We start from the raw sequence: 17,355 nt of genomic DNA, 5'->3' as shown, positions 1-17,355 counted from the left end.
GATGGGTCGTCATTTTAAATTTTCTCCGTACTTTGGATCAAAAAATTATGCCAAACTTACATATTGTTATATTATTAATGAAACATGAACAGAAGTGCCATAGTCGTTTTTAAGAAAATCATTAGAGAAAACCTCAATCCAATCAAAACTGACCCTTGTGATTTTCTTTAGACAAATCATTTATGCCATATTGTCAAGTTATTAATGAAATATCTCTTTATAGAAATATGAACAAAATCGTTTGTGTCGTTTATGAGGAAATAGTCCGGAAAAGTAACTCCTAAGAATAAACTATTCCTTCTGAAATGAAATGAAATCTTTGAGCTTTAGGTCCCACGGTTATGCCTGCTAGGCTAAAGGAGACAGTGAGGATGAGAGATGAATGAAATGGCGGAATGAAGAAAGTGGGAGGAAACGGGAGTACCCCGAGGAAACCCACGCACACGGTGTTTGTCCACCACAAGGTTCACTTGGCGAGGACTGGGATCGAACCCCGGACCCCAAGCACCAGAGGTGAACGCTCTACCACTGAGCCACCGCGGCCCCCCACTATCCCTTCTGGATTTTTACTAGAATAATTATTTATGCCATATTACATTTTTGTTACTGACCATTGATTTATGAATAAAAAAAATTAAATTTTCAGTTTTATGTCTCACGGTTATGCTGGCTAGGATAAAGGAGACTCTGATGATGAGAAATGAATGCAATGGTGTAATGAATAAAGTGGGAGAACCGTGAGAAATCTCAAGCATACGGTGTTTGTCCACCACAAAGTCCACTTCCCGTGAGCTGGAATGGAATCAGGGAAATCATACACCAGAGATGAACTGATTTATGAAATATGCACGAGAGCATTAGAGTAGGTTTTTTTTTTTTTTTTTTTTTTTTTGAGAAAATCACAAAATTTTAATTTTCACACTTCAGTAAACTAGTCTTATGTTTAGGGGTAGGGAGAACATTCAAAACAATGCTCTTAGGTAATCTTCTAAAAGCTTTAGATTATAAATTTCCTTTCGATAAGTTGAATGGTATGGCCTCAGACAAATGAACATCTACCTTTACATCGGAACGAACGAAAACATGCAAAAAGCAGTTTTTTTTTTTTTTAACATGTAGAAGCCATATGTAAATTCACTGAAATCTCAAATTCGCTGTTTTCATGATCACAAAACTTTCATCTCTCCTATCGTCGCTTGAAAATAAAAAAATGTAAAAATGCAGCAAAATTGAAGAAAAAGTAAGATTACTCTCTGACAGTAATTCGATAGTATAATAGACTAATAAAATAGGAACTATGTGCATCTAGTTAAGTAAGTGAGAGTAACAAAGTTGATGATTAATTAGTATCAATAATGGAAACAGTTTATGGATTCGGCACTGTACAGTACTCGGCATAGAAAATGTCACCAAAAGTTTAACTTTCAATTACTAAAAAAAAAAAAAAAAAAACTGCCGTGTGCTTATGCATTCAGAAATACATGTCTCGATCAACTTCTGCTCCTATCAATCCAACCCACCCTCCTCCTCTCTTTGTCTAAAGCAGTCTATGTGACGTAATATACTCTTTCCATTCAGACGGGAAGAAAAGGAACCATATTTACGATCTTTACAGCTTTAAAACCGTCTCTTTCATTTGTTTGTCTTGAAATGCCTTTTCAAAGCCTTAATAAAAAATGCCACAAATGTTCCCATAGCTTCATAAGTATCTTTGTTTACTTTCTTTCTCTTCTTCAAAGATAGGAAACACCGTGGCTCAGTGGTAGAGCGTTCACCTCCGGTGCTTGGGGTCCCTGGTTAGGTTCCAGTTCGCGCCGTGTGGACTTTGTGGTGGGCAAACACCGTTCTCGTGGGTTTTCCCGGGGTTCTTCCATTTCCTCCCACTTTCTTCATTCCACCATTTCATTCATCTCTCATCATCACCGTCTCCTTTAGCCTAACCGGCATAATCGTAAGACGTAAAACTTAAAGATTTCATTTCATTTCATTTTTCTTCAAAGATAGCATATCAAACTAGCAACATGCTCTTTGTGAAATCTATGGAAATTGTCAATCTGGCAGTAAGTTTTGTAATCCCAAAGTCTGTAATGCGGATGCAGAGCTCTAAATACTTGTGACAGAAATGAGTGATATTCAGTGATTAATATTTTCCCCCTGTAATTCATGTCTGCAAATGTTCCAAGGGCGTCACTTGAACAGGACAAGAGGGTATAATTGCCACTCCCTTCAGCTTGATAACACATATTATTTGAACAAATGGATAGTAAAACATTGAATTAAAAAGTGAAACTGTTATGTCGGCGGAGAATCCTCTCCCCCGGAACAAAATCTACAATGGCGCTACTTTTAGCAACAAACCTATAGAGTTACGGTAGCGCATTGCTAGAGACAATACATTTGGTTTCAAGAGTCGAGGTTTGATCTCAAGTCATGCGTTCATAGTGGACGACATTGAGAGAGAGATTTAATTATGAAGACAGAGAGAGAATATTTACATATGCAAGTTTGGAATTTGAGAGAAAAAAAAATGGTCGGACAGCATGCATATGATGACGAAATTTTTCGAATTTGTGAAACAGAAGAAGGAAAGTTTCCGAACTGCGAGAATCACATCAGACAGTTGTCGAATTAAGGTGGAGAACTCTTTTTAGAGCATAAAACGATTACCAAGGGAGAGAAAGATCTTAAGATCTGAAGAATTAAAAATATTTTCAACTTCCGAGTCGGGTTTCGAACCACGAACCTCTTGACTATCGAACCATGATTTCATCCATTCATTCACGGAGAACTCTATGCAGTCATTCATATACTTTTCCTTTAGCTACGTTAAGAAACTAATAGAATGGAATATTCCAAAAGTTGACTAGGTGGGTGCGCCGTTAACAGTGAGCGTAGATCTCTTGTAGCTTACTTCGAGGGTGCATAGTGAACTTCCCCTTGCTCAGGAACACTTTTTAAGGTAGTAAAACATTGTTGCTACTGTGATAATTGAGTTATATTTGATAGTATTATACAGGGCCTGCCGTGGAAAATCAGCGCCCGGGGTGAGAGTATACGACGGCGCCCGCATACATATATTCCAAGCAATTTTTCCTATCTTTTTTCGTTTTTTTCTCAAGAATTTTTCGCCCCCTTACTTCGGCGCCCGAGGCCGTCGCTCCGCTCGCCCTCCCCACGGCCCTGGTACAGTACCATATGATAAAGCAGTGTCAAATACTCAGACATAAATGACTTTTTGCGAAGCTCTAGTGGAAAATACTCGTAAAACAAATTGTCATAACATGTTGGACTTTCGAAATGTAAAAGTGTCTAAAAAAATGGAAATGCGCATGAGCGTGTCACTTAAATACGAACCTATAACTTAAAAAATAAAAAAAATCGCGCGTTTAAGTCATTATGTGTTAGATGAATGATTAATGTTTTTTGTTTGTTTCTCTTTTATCTTATTTTTTTTCTTTTTTTAGTTTGTTAACATAACGAGCCTTCATTCTCTTTATTCTCACTGTGTATTCACATAGAGAGAAAAAAATGGGAAACGGAAAGCCTCTTAGAAAATAAATACAATGAAGATTATATTGCATCAAATAGTGCGGAAGAGGTGATCGACTGGGAATAATAGCACAGAAGATGTATCATCAATTCTCACAAAATATCACATGACGTAAGTCACGCAACGGCCATAGAATATCGCAATACATTTTAGATGTTAACATCAAGGACACGAACAAACGAAACAACAGACCTGAAACTTCTAGTGCGTAAAAAAAAGTAATTATTTCTTACAAAATAACAATTATTGCAATAACAATAATAAAAATAATAAACAATACAATTAATAATAATTTTCTGTCACAAACTTTATAAACAAGAGGATATCTTCAAATTTCAGAAAAGAGTTCCGTAATGGCGTAGATATAAACTAAAATTTATAGCTTCAACAAAACTTTTATATAATACCAATTACGAAAATATTAAGTTTTCTTGCTTCGCACTTTCATTTGAGTGTGTTGTATTTTCTTTTCAGTTGAATATTGCAACAGTATTAACATTATCAATCACTGGCCTCGTTAGCTTTTAAACATTGTGTAGAAGGACGGGGAAATTCTACTTTGCATATGTGCAAGTTATCATGTTTCTCCACACTACAGTTTAATTTGAGGGAAGAAATTTAATGATTTTTCGTAACTCATGTCGTGCAAAGAAAAAAAGTCGTTCATAACAAGTAAAAAATGAAATGAAATCTTTGTTTTACGTCCCACGTTTATGCTGGCTAGGTTAAAAGAGACAGTGACAATGAAAAATGAATGTAGTGGAAGAATCAAGAAAGTGGAAGGAAACTGGCCACTCACACGGTGTTTGCTCACCACAAAGGCACTTGACGCAAATTGGAATCGAACCAGGGACCTCACACATCAGAGGTGAACACTCTACTACTGACTTTCCGCGTCCTCATTCATACAAGTACACAAGGCCAATCCAGAAAGGGGTTCGGAGATATATATATCCCTTTCCCCAAACAGGAATAAGACATTCAAAATATTGGATTATAATATGATGCGCTAAGAAAACGATATATTCTGAGGAACACCTCCCCGAAATGAAATCGTAGGTTCGCCCTTGCAAGTACCTACAAAGCTCAAGGGCCTATCACAACAAAAATGTTATGCATGTCAAAATAATGTACATTCAATAGAAAGGGATCAATTAGCTTGCCGAAAGATCAAACGGCAGTCATCTAAGTTATGAATCTCATTTCTCGGTGACCGATAACAAATTATGTTCTGTCTTCGACACAAAAATTCCAACAGATTTCTCGTTGTTAATACTGTTATTTGTACGAATATAATAAACTACTGCATGATTTTAAGTCTCTTCTGGGTCATAGTCGAACGCAAATATGTTCTAAAGCAGTGGAGAGCACTGAAACTACTTCTTTCTGTTTCACAGTTGTATAAGCTAAACAAGCTATAGTTTAGGGCCCCACTCTGTTGGGGGCCCCAAAATTTAAAGAAAAATGGCTGTAAAGTCATTTCCAAATAAGCAAATATAATATAAAACGCACATATAACAACGGTGTTCTCTACTGTATTTTGCTCTTATGAAGAAAGAAATGGGGACCCTGCTTCACAATTCGCTTGCAATGGGACCTCTGTTGCTCAGCCCCGCTTATAATGGGGCCCTCGTTTCCAGCCATTACGCTTAGCTACTTTAATAAGACTTCATAGTATATGTGATACGGTATCTTGTACTTGTATCCGGATAGAACTCTACTGCTATTCTTTGGAAATGGACAAGAAATTGAGTCTGGTAGCAGTGGATGCATAAGAAGAAGACATGAAATGACAAACTGGCGAAATAATAGTAAATTATAAAGGAATTACAGCCCTAAGCGGCAATACTTTTTATATCGGGAAATTATAGATATTTCGCTGTACGTAACTGTTAAGTATGAGAAGTAGCATTCAGAAATATTTTCATAACATTCCGAACTGCTAGCCTTGGCATTGATTTTCATAGTGATCTATAGGGTGCCAGTAATGGATCACTACAGGAAAGAATAGTAGCACGAATCATAGTATTGATATATTCGTTCTAGGCATATGAGTTGTTCGTTTATATATATTAACAGTATTTTATACATTGTTACGTTCAGAACTGTTCAAGTGAATTTACCTTGTGAAAGTATGCAGTAGTCTGAATGCATTAGGCTTTCGGCCACTAGTTATTACATAGCAAGGCAAGGTACCAACATCTTTTCACGTCGCAGTAAAAAGAAGCTATAGGTCTTATAATAATTTTATTGCAACAGTTAGGTTTTTCAACGATATTTTGATTACTTCCAACTAGTGATGTGAGGTGGAAAATTTTCCGCTATATTTTCTTTAAAAAATATAAGTAATCAAGTAACAATTCCTCAGCAATCATAAAATTGGTTGAATTCATGTATAGAAATGTAAAAAAGTTAAAGATCGTTTAAAGAATCTGAAAACTTTCATGGTTCAGACAATTTTCAGTAGAATGTAGGAAAAAGTTAAACAATTTTTCATGAATCGAAATATTTTCTCTTATATGGAAAAATTGAAGAACTTTTTATGAGTTGGAAAATTTTCATTTTGAAGCAAAAAGTAAAACAACTTTTTGTGAATCATAAAGTTTTGTTGCTCTGTAGAAACAAGTGAAAGGAATTTTCATAGATCGGAAAATTTTCATCACGATGTAGAAACAAGTGAAAAAAAACTTTTCATAAGCCGGACAATTTTGGATATTATGTATAGTGACGTTAAGTGGAAAATTTTCCACTATATTTAACTGCACATTCAGCTACAAAATTGAATTTCTGTAGAGGAAAGTTAGTCAGCAACAAATTATAATTTTCCAATTAGCCTTCGGGAACCGGAAAAATTTTCTAATATTTCAAGTTGGAAAGTAAACTTTTACCAGTGTTTCTCTCTCTCACTTCATCTGCGAGCTCCTTCGTTGCTAAGCGGTTAGCAGACGCGCATTTGGCATGGAAGACCTGGCTTCGATTCCCAGCCGGAGCTCATGTAGTTCGGATTTCACGTTAATCAGTTGGTCCCGTCTTATATAGTCTCGCTGCTGAAAGGGACGTTAAACTCAAAATCAACTCAATTCAACTCCTCTCTCTCTCCTTTTGTGTGTGTGTGTCTGTGTGGAAAGTGCAGAGAACATGAGTTCGTAGCGTACAAGTATCCCATTCAATTATTTAAAATTTCAGTTTATTAAAAGTCATGAATGTTTTCCGATTCATAAAAACATACTCCACTTATTCCTACATCGTTGTTTAGCAGTAAAATTTATTGGTAATAAATATTGTCTTAAAAAGTTTCATGAAGTGAGAATCTAACGATTCTTCATTTCAAGAATGTTTCAAAAACTTCAATGTGTTCTTCCCTCAGAATCCACCTTTGATCTTACAATATTAGATTTCGTCAGTTTAATACGCATACAGCGGTTTTCTCATAGCTTTACTACTTTTATAGATATACATTCTGCAACATTTATAAATAAGTAGATATAAGAGAGAGAGAGAGAGAGAGAGAGAGAGAGAGAGAGAGAGAGAGAGAAACATGTAAATTTTTACTTCCCAACTCGAAATATTAGAAAATTTTCTGGTTCGAGAAATCTAATTGAAAAATTATAATATGTTGCTGTCTAATTTTCCTCTACAGGAATTGTATATCTCAATGTGTAGTTAAATATATAGTGGAAAATTTTGCACCAAACATCACTATACATAATATCCAAAATTGTCCGGATTATGTAAAGCGTTTTCACTTGTTTCTACATCGTGATGAAAATTTTCCTATTCATGAAAATTCCTTACATTTGTTTCTACAGAGCAATAACACTTTCCGATTCACAAGAAGTTGTTTTACTTTTTGCTTCAAAATGATGAAAATTTTCCGACTCATAAAAAGTTCTTCAATTTTTCCATACAAGACACAAAATATTTCGATTTATGAAACATTGTTTCACTTGTTCCTACATAGTACTGAAAATTGTCTAAGCCATGAAAAGTTTCAGATTCTTTAAATGATCTTTCACTTTTTAACATTTTTATACATGATTTCAATCAATTTTATGAATACTGAGAAACTGTTACTTGATCACTTACATTTGTTAAGAACGCAAAATTTTCCGGAAAAATATAGAAGAAAATTTTCCACCTCACATCACGGCTAAACAACGGTATAGGAATACGTGGAGTATGTTTTTATGAATCGGAAAATTTTCCGTTTCAAAATTTTCCGGAAAATTTTCATCACTGAACAGGACAGACAATTCTTCGATTCATGAAAAATTGTTTCACTTGTTCCTACATAGTACTGAAAATTGTCTTAACCATGAAAATTTTCAGATTCTTTAAACGATCTTTCACTTTTTAACATTTCTATGAGTGATGAAAATTTTCTGGAAAATTTTCCGATTCATAAAAACATATTCCACTTATTCCTACATCGTTGTATAGCCGTGATGTGAGGTGGAAAATTTTCTTCTATACTTTTCCGGAAAATTTTCCTTTCTTAACAAATATCAGTGATCAAGTAACAATTCCTCAGTATTCATAAATTGATTGAATTTATGTATAGAAATGTTAAAAATTGAAAGATTGTTTAAAGAAGTTGAAAATTTTCATGGCTCAGACAGTTTTCAGTACTATGTAGGAACAAGTGAAACAATTTTTCATGAAACGAAGAATTGTCTGCCCTGTATAGTGATGAAAATTTTCCGATCTATGAAAATTCCTTTCACTTGTTTCTACAGAGCAACAAAACTTTCCGATTCACAAAACGTCGTTTTACTTTTTGCTTCAAAATGAAAATTTTCCAACTCATAAAAAGGTCTTCAATTTTTCCATATAAGAGAAAATATTTCGATTCATGAAAAATTGTTTAACTTTTTCCTACATTCTACTGAAAATTGTCTAAGCCATGAAAGTTTTCAGATTCTTTAAACGATCTTTAACTTTTTTACATTTCTATACATGAATTCAACCAATTTTATGATTGCTGAGGAATTGTTACTTGATTACTGATATTTTTTAGAACGGAAAATTTTCCGGAAAAATATAGCAGAAAATTATCCGAAATGGAAAATTTTCCGAGGGAAAATTTTCAACCTCACATCACTAATTTCTATACATGATTTCAATAAATTATATGAATACTGAGGAACTGTTGCTTGATCACTGATATTTGTTAAGAACGGAAAATTTTCCGGAAAAATATAGAAGACAATTTTTCACCTCACATCACTGCTAAACAACGATGTAGGAATAAGTGGAGTATGTTTTTATGAATCGGTAAATTTTCCGTTTCAAAATTTTCCTGAAAATTTTCATCACTGTACAGGATAGACAATTCTTCGATTCATGAAAAATTGTTTCACTTGTTCCTACATAGTACTGAAAATTGTCTGAGCCATGAAAATTTTCATATTCTTTAAACAGTCTTTCAATTTTTAACATTTCTGTACATGAATTTATTCAATTTATGAATACTGAGGAATTGTTACTTGATCACTAATATTTGTTAAGAACGGAAAATTTTCCGGAAAAGTATAGAGGAAAATTTTCCACCTCACATCACGGCTATTCAACGATGTAGGAATAAGTGGGGTATGTTTTTATGAATCGGAAAATTTTCATCACTGCTTCCAATCAAAGACGAATCTAGCCCGGGGCCGGTGAGGCTTAGTCCCCTGTTTTTTGAATGACAAAAATAATTGAACTTATATATTTTTTAAAGTTTATAGGAAACTCACGATATACCTACAAGGCTGGGTTCTGATTGCCTTCCCCCCTCAGCTTTACCTTCTAGATTCGCCTCTGTTTTCAGCGAATTTACATCTATTACATTTTGTGTAATCTTCAACGGTTGCATTCCATTTTGAGTTATTCTAGTAACCTGACCTGGGAAAAACTCACACGATTGGTTAAGAGCGGAGCTGAGCTTGAGGCAGTGGCGGATCCAGGGGGGGGGGCGATCGGGGCGATTGCCCTCCCTAGAAGAGGAAACTTTCTTATTTTACTTATATAAATAAAACCCATTCCAGGGTTTGGAGCTCTTAAAAGTAGCTCTAAGTAGCAGTATTAAAACCCACCGCTTCCCCCAGAAGTCCGTCCTGGATTTGCCCCTGGCTTCAGGCAGTACTTACCTACCTGGTATGATATTCAAATGGTATTTGCCTATATTGGATTCCTGGAAACGTTTCAAACTTTACGAAACTTAATAGAAACAACTTGAAATGATGCGGCCTCCACGTTTAGAAGCATGGAGTGGAGCGTTGATCATAGTTGGCGAAAAGGAAACAGAGAAAATGGGCGGCAAGGGGCTTCATTGGGCCGAAATTAAACTACCGCTAATTTTACAATTTTTCTGTAATATCTTCAAAAAATTAAGTTAAGTTAACGAAATATATATTTTATGTGTAAACGTACTTAGATATCTATTAGGTCTATAAATTACCATATACGTAGCATATATCCAAACAAGCAAAAAAGTTACATTTTGCCGTTGAAAAAGAAATCTAGAAATATAAAAGGGTCCCATTACCTTCAATAGCTTAAAGCCCATCAAACCTAAATCCAGCACTGCTTCTGGTTCATAGTCGAACGCAAATATGTTTTCAAGCATTGAAGAGCATTGAAGCTACTTCTTTCTGTTTCGATAAAACCAAAGGCAGTCGAAGTGTATCGATATTTGAAAGAAACTAACTTCTTTCTTCAAAGTTCATTTTACGGAAAAGATCCACTGTGTCCACGAACAATCACAACTTTAAATCTAAAGATGATGCGTCAATTTCCGAATATAACTTAAGATCACAACAGTTCTTCCTAGTTACCAACATATTTTCCATCATCAGAGCTTGCTTAATTCTTGGCTGGTAGAGTTTATTTTGTTTTAAATCCCAGAAGAGCTGAATCAATAACCTAGTAGTATTATTTTCTGAAGATCTACATGCATGAACAGGTTGAGAGATCCTGTAAATCTTTTCGACGGTTTCTTCTGTCTTGGAATAATTACTAGAAAATGAAGTTTTTCAAATTTTTCCCCTCGTAATTCTTAAATATCATAGAGTACTTTTCTTCAGAACACAAGTCATTAATTCCACTACCAATAAATTCCACAAATTTTCAAAGTCCTGACAGGTACTGATAGTTTTTATTTTGCTGGAACACGTTTATACAGATTGTATCAAAAAACTTCAGCTATAGGCCAAACCTGTTATGAGTAAGATGTGAAAAAGAAATGGAAAGAGAGTCAAGTTGTTGGAAATAAGTTTTCAATCTAAAATGGTGGATTTCTTTTAAATGTAAAGGTAACCAAGAATGTTTTGTACTTTTTGTGGAGGTCTGTGTTCCATTGGCTCTTACACCGTGAGTTGAATGCGAATGGAGATAAGTCGAAGGTCAGTTGTTGGTGTGGGTATATCCAACGTACTACCTGGTTGTGGTAGTTCAATTACACCATGAACTTGCGTAAGGACAGAGTGAACATGGGACTTTCACAGAGAATCATAAGGGCGTGTATGCTTTATGAGTTCAAACTGGGGTCAAACACCGCTGCAGCGGGGCGGAAGATATGTCAGGCTTTTGGTGAGGGTGTCATAACTATGCGGACAGTGTAGCGGTTGTTCAACAAGCTTAAGGACGGTGACGCAACACTCGAATACGCATCACGTGCGGGAAGACTAGCACATGTACAAAATGAAGATCTCCAGGCAGCCATTGAGACGAACATTGGCCAGACATATGAGGAACTGGGACTACAATTCAGTGAGAGTAAACCATTCGGCAGGACCTCCATCAACTTGGGAACAGGCACGTAGCCAGGATTTCGTAATAGGGGGGGGGTCCGGGTCGGAGACATGAAATACTGTGGTTATCACACCAGAGTTCGATTATTCTAAACTATTTTACTGGTAACATATATTGGTTTGTTTAGTCTGGATTTCGTAATGGGGGGGGGGGGAGTTTGATATGAAATATTGTGGTTATCACACCAGGGGCTTAATCAATTTAAACTATTTTACTAGCAACATATATTGGTTTGTTAAGACTTTAAAATTAGGACATGTTAGCAAAGGGCGCCGATTTCTCTGTAAATTTGGGGGGTCCATTCAGATGCAGAAGGCATATATGAGAATTTTAAGACAAATTGCATTCAAATTATGCCAATATATTGTATATTCATAAATACAACAAGGGGGCCCACATGACCTTTGGGGGGCAGGGCGCTCTAGGCCCCCCAGAATCGGCGCCCATGCATGTTAGTAAGTATTTTAGTAACAAACAATGAAAGAAATCTCGAATGAAAGAATATTTATAAAAATATTTTTTAAAAATTTACAATATCTACGTTCCTTCTTTTGTTCATCCAAATATAACAATTTTCCTTTCATTATGACCTCAACTATTTAAAAACCAATCCAATAATCGTATCCAATACGTATCCAATAATGTCTTGTAAAATATTTTATATCCGTTCCTTTCTCTGTTAAATCAAATGTTAACAGGTCTTGCTTTACACATAACTTTTTTGTTTTATTATTCCGTCAGCTACTGTCTGTTTCAAATGACAAGTTAAAGGACCAGTAGAAAACCGTTTCTGAAATAAAAGGATTGATACTACAGGGAAGCGATGATAAAAAAATATTTTTTATTTTTATCTTTATTTTTATCTTTATTTTTAACGCCGATTCTTCCTATTTCTTGTTTCTTTTTGTTTCGTCCTTCCTTAATTTTTTTATTTCTGGTCTCGAAGGGGGGGGGGCGGACCCCCGGACCCACCCCTTGGCTACGTGCCTGTTGGGAAGCATTACAAGTTGGGTCGATAGGTCTCACATGATTTGACTCTGGGCAGAAGGAAACGCGAGCAGACACCTGTGTTTCATTGTGGTCTCGTCTGAGGAAGGAGCCACTTCTGGACAGTGTGTTGACATGTGATGAGAAGAGGGTCCTGTATGAAGCTCCACGGCGCCATCATCATTGGTTAGCATCCCATGAACGATTCCAAAACAGCCGAAAGCAGCACTGCACCAGAAGATCCTCCTGTGTGTTTGATAAACTGCTCGCGGCATCGTGCATCTAGAATTGCTACAAGCTGGTCAAAACATCAATGCAACTGTGTACTGTCAGCAGTTGAGGCGTGTTAAAGAAAACCTCAAAACTCTGGAGCCTGCACTTCTGAATCGCAAAGGGGTTTTCATGTACATGACAAAGCTAAGCTCCACATGGCTAGGATGACCCGGGGAACCATTCTACTCCTTGGATGGGAAACATTATTGCATCCGCCATACTCCCCGGACATTGCACCGTCCGATTATCACGTGTTCAATTCCCTGGACAATCACTTTAGAGGAATCTTGTTCAAATCCTACCAGAGGTGCAAAATACACTTGATAACTTCTTCGCTTCACGACCCATCAAGTACTACCGCGATGGAATCCATTGCCTTCTAGAACGTTGGAAGAAGTTCGTCGATGCTGATAGGGACTATTTTTTGGTCTTCCAGGTACATCTTAGGTGACATGTCGATGTTCGAAGATGGTGTTTGGAAAAGCGACAGAACTTTCTTGGTTGCCTTTATAATTGCACCAACTAGCCTATTTGGACTGCGCACTGGTAAGGCACCCTATGTTAAATGAAAAAAGCAAAGTTGCCAGTTCAGCAGGCATTTCCTTCGGCCCTTTCCATAATAACAACTGAGTATTGTTAGGAAACGGATTTGACGTGTGTTAAGTTCCCTCAGCTAATAATGTTCACTTTCTCCATGTCGTTTCTTGCGTGCCGTTTACGTTCCGTTCGAATAGACTGCTGAACTGCAAACATTGCTTCATCATTTATCATAGAGCGTCTTACCAGTGTGGAAATCAAACGACTGGTGCAATTTAAAAAATCTACTATTTTAGATGGAAAACCACCTATTTCCATCAAATTTCCTCTCTTTCCATTTCTCATATCTTTTACTGATAACGAAGTTGCCCTATAGCCCCAGACTTTTGATACACCCGGTATATATATATGCATTGTACATAAAAACGTATTCTTAAGTAACAGCTTCTATCTACGAAATAGATAGATACATAATTATTGTTTATGGTCTCCTAACGTTGATATACTTATTCCAAAGGTCAGCCGTATATCGACTAGAAAACACGACAACCGATAAGAAGTTCAGTAGTGTAAGCAATGCAACGAAGTCTTGTACCAACTTATTCATTCCACCACGTGTTAGACAAAGGTGTCTCCATCGTTGTGACTGAGACACACAGCAGCCAATGAACTCTAGTCTCTCTCCCCGGATTCCCTCCTGCTTCGCTCTGCCTTGGCTCGGCTGCCCTTCCACATGTCAATATGTGTCCGGCCTAACAGTGACATACACACTATTTGTAATACTTCTATTCTACTACTACTACTATTATTATTACTACTACTACTACTACTACTACTACTACTACTACTACTACTACTACTACTACTACTACTACTACTACTACTACTACTAATAATAATAATAATAATAATAATAATAATAATAATAATACAGTTAAATAATAATGATTTGTTTGTGAAGAAAAGCTCTACACGTTCAAAGTGGAAGTTCCTCGTTATATTCTGACGCAATATGGCAGTTACGTGCGAAAATAACTTTCCAATGACGACAGTTGCTTTTCCTCCTTTTTTAAAACTTGAATTTCTAAGACGTGGTCAAATTAGACAAGGATATCCTTTTTTCTGGTTACTGATGAATAATTCAAGTTAGAAATTGTTAGATTTATATAGTAGACACTAGCTAACCTTTGTAGGGGTCAAGAACGCTACCTACCGTTATTACGTACAAGTAGCTAAATAGGTTTGGTGAATATTAAAGGTAATGGTTTAGTCTATCTTTCCCTTTAGACTTCCAAACTATGCTGTGCATAAGTGTCGGAAATCTTTTACATAAAACGGCTGTGTCCGTCCGTCCATCTGTCGACAGATACCACAAAAAAAAAAAAAAATGCTAAGACATATCGAAATGTGTTTTTATCCAGTTATTTCAGCGTCCCAAGATTAGGTTCCATCACTTCTGATAAGACTGTAGGGAGCCATAAGGGGGCTCAATGGTTGAGCCTTTGACTCTGTTGTGAAGAATTCCTGGTTCGATCCCCGGACAAGTAAGTGTGTGATGAAAAACATCGTGTCTGTGCGTTTTCTCTTCCTGTTCCCTCACACATTCTCATTCCACCAACGCTTGCATGATCATTCACTTGCCTTACTCATCGTCTCTCTCTTAGCCTAAAGGGCACCATTTTTGTTAGCATTATATTCAAACTCGAAGTAGTAGAAAAGTAGAAACATACCATTTCCGGTTTCCAACGTTTATCGCTTTGGAACAAAAACAATAACAAATATCTACATACTTTGTTTTTCCAGTTGATTCAACGTATCAGGAGAATATACCATCACCATCCGCAACACCCTACCAAAACCGGAAGCGATTGAAAGGGACTATCCTGCTTGGCATAAGGATCAGACTATGTTACGTGATCAGTTCAAAATTCACGTCGCGTGTTAAATCGAGTCTGAAGATTTCAACTTCAGATGAAAGATATTTCAACCACGTACCCTCTACGTAGGGCGCCCTGGGTAATTCGAAGAAGATGCACATGCTTTATCATTATTGTTGATTTTACTCAAACAACTTGACTTTCTACAATGTTCTATCCTTATTTACTTTACGTGTTATACATTGCTTTTATGCTCTCCATTATGTTTTGCAATAAGCTTTCAATTTGCCATCCCCTTATTATAGTTCTTGAGATATGTGGATGGCTTAAATTTTTCATTGATTTTCCATTACTTTAATGTTTATGTTTCGTGATTTGTTACTATGTTCCCTCCATTTTAGGACAATTTGCTTTTGGAGTATAGAATCTACATTGTCTCTTCTACATTTGAGCTCAATTTCAGTTATCTCCTTCTTTTAAGTTGTAACCGGTCGGGGTTCGATTCCCTTATATTCCTGCTCGTGATGCCACTATTCATAATAGTTGTGGTTCGGGTTCTGTTCGGTGCGCTACGTTACCAAGTTGGGATTCGAACCAAAATTGTGAACTACTTACTGATCAGTTTCTTCAATAGAGCGCGAACATACTGAAATCACCATGTGAATGACTGTATAAAATTTCGGTACGAATTTTATTCAGTCATTCACGTTGAAGCACAAACATTACAATTTTAACATGCACATATCTTAAAACTAACCATATAAATAAATAGGAACACTTTCATTGAACAAAATCAATTTAGTTTAATATGTATATTTTCGGGCTGTCGTAGTGACGTTTGTTTTGATGCCCTTTTTTACTGTTCACAAATACTTACATGTTTTATACTTCACAAAATAATAAAGTGACCTTTATAACATTAAATTTTAATTCAAACCTGCATTCTATGATTTGAAGTTTTTTATTTTATTTTAGTTTAGCCCATAATAATGTTCACTATCGCGGTACGCACACGGACGATAACGGTATCGACGCGAAATTCGCACTGTTTGTTATTATTTTTCACATTCAATTGAGTTTAGTGATCACTATAAACAATTTGTATTGGATTAATTTGTTATAATACTTCTTTTCTCCACTACTTCATGCAATGTCTTCACCACACCTTTTTCATTCGCTGCTCCATTGTGGTGTGTCTTAATCAGAATAGCATGTTTTGTTCGACTGTATTCCTCCGCCATTGCTATACCGCCACATCATATCTTATTTACACGTGTTATAACTAATTCACTAATTAAATGTCTTTCTTTAACTTTGATGAATTAATATTGAAGGGAAAGGTAACTAATTTTCATATTTTGAAGGTTGTAGTTCGATGATTAACGATATCCATAAGGACTACTTTTTTTATAAATCATTCTAGTCTTCCGCAAGCCCACTCACTGTTTCTTGTTGCATTTTTGAGTCATATTTGGGTGCGATTTTGCAACACAAGTTTAACCACAGATTACTCGAAACAGAATATCTTGCAGTTCACCAGAAGACGTTCGTTTTCCTTACTGGTTTGCGATTTTTTTTTTCTGTATATAATAAGCTTGCACACTTATAAAGTGAAGGAATTATTTGTTTTTCATTGATTTTCTATTGACAATAATGCTAATGTTTCGTGCCTTTTTTTTCTCTGTGTTCCCTCCATTATAGGGCAATTTGCTTTTGGAATGTGTAACCTACGTAGTCTCTTCTACATTTGAACTGACTCCCGAAGTCTGTTCACATCATTGCAACCGGATAGTCCCCTTACTGGTACTCTCGGTTTCGATATTGCTTTTTAATATCGTTTCAGGGTCTTAGAATATTCAAATCAGAATTAGCAAAAATGAATTACTTCCGGTTTCAAAATTTGTCGCTATAAGACTAAAATGTAACAGCGATCCAAGAATATGTTCAATGTACCATAATCCATAGGTTGATTCGTGGGAAACTTCCGCAAATATCTAATTACCAACCTTGTGCATGTGGTGTGGACAAAACCTAACATAGGTTATCTTTTATTCATCAGAAATGGGTGCTAACGGAATTTATACACTTGATCAAGGATGAAGGACATTGCAAATATAGAAACCATTGGTTCACTTTGGTGCAGGAGATCTGGGTTCGATCCGATGAGATCCCATGTGTTTCTGATTTCATGTCAAGATATAGATTTCTCATATATCGCAGCCTCGGTGCTGAAATGGATATTAAGCTCCGCAGAAACCAATCAAAGAATCACAGTAAAACTTATTTTTGCAGTATAAAAATATTTTAATAAATATCTATCTGAGTTCGTCATTCACATTC

At 36.0% G+C, this 17,355-nt stretch overlaps 1 protein-coding gene across 1 annotated transcript in view; it reads right to left on the bottom strand.

Annotated features, from left to right (window-relative positions):
• Positions 1-16,195, bottom strand: part of LOC145694027 (alpha-tocopherol transfer protein-like) — a 73,899-nt gene extending 57,704 nt beyond the window's left edge. Inside the window, exon 1 of the mRNA XM_081770166.1 lies at positions 15,953-16,195. Within this exon, the coding sequence (XP_081626292.1) occupies positions 15,953-15,958 (6 nt within the window). The 5' untranslated portion in view covers positions 15,959-16,195. The remainder of the gene's footprint in view (positions 1-15,952) is intronic.
• Positions 16,196-17,355: the final 1,160 nt, after the last annotated feature.

The sequence above is a fragment of the Thermobia domestica genome, chromosome 9, assembly GCF_964235325.1.
Source record: "Thermobia domestica chromosome 9, izTheDome1.hap1.1, whole genome shotgun sequence".
NCBI classification, from domain to species: Eukaryota; Metazoa; Arthropoda; class Insecta; order Zygentoma; family Lepismatidae; genus Thermobia; species Thermobia domestica.
The sequence above is the reverse complement of the archived record's forward strand: the minus strand, read 5'-3'. Positions and strand labels throughout refer to the sequence as shown.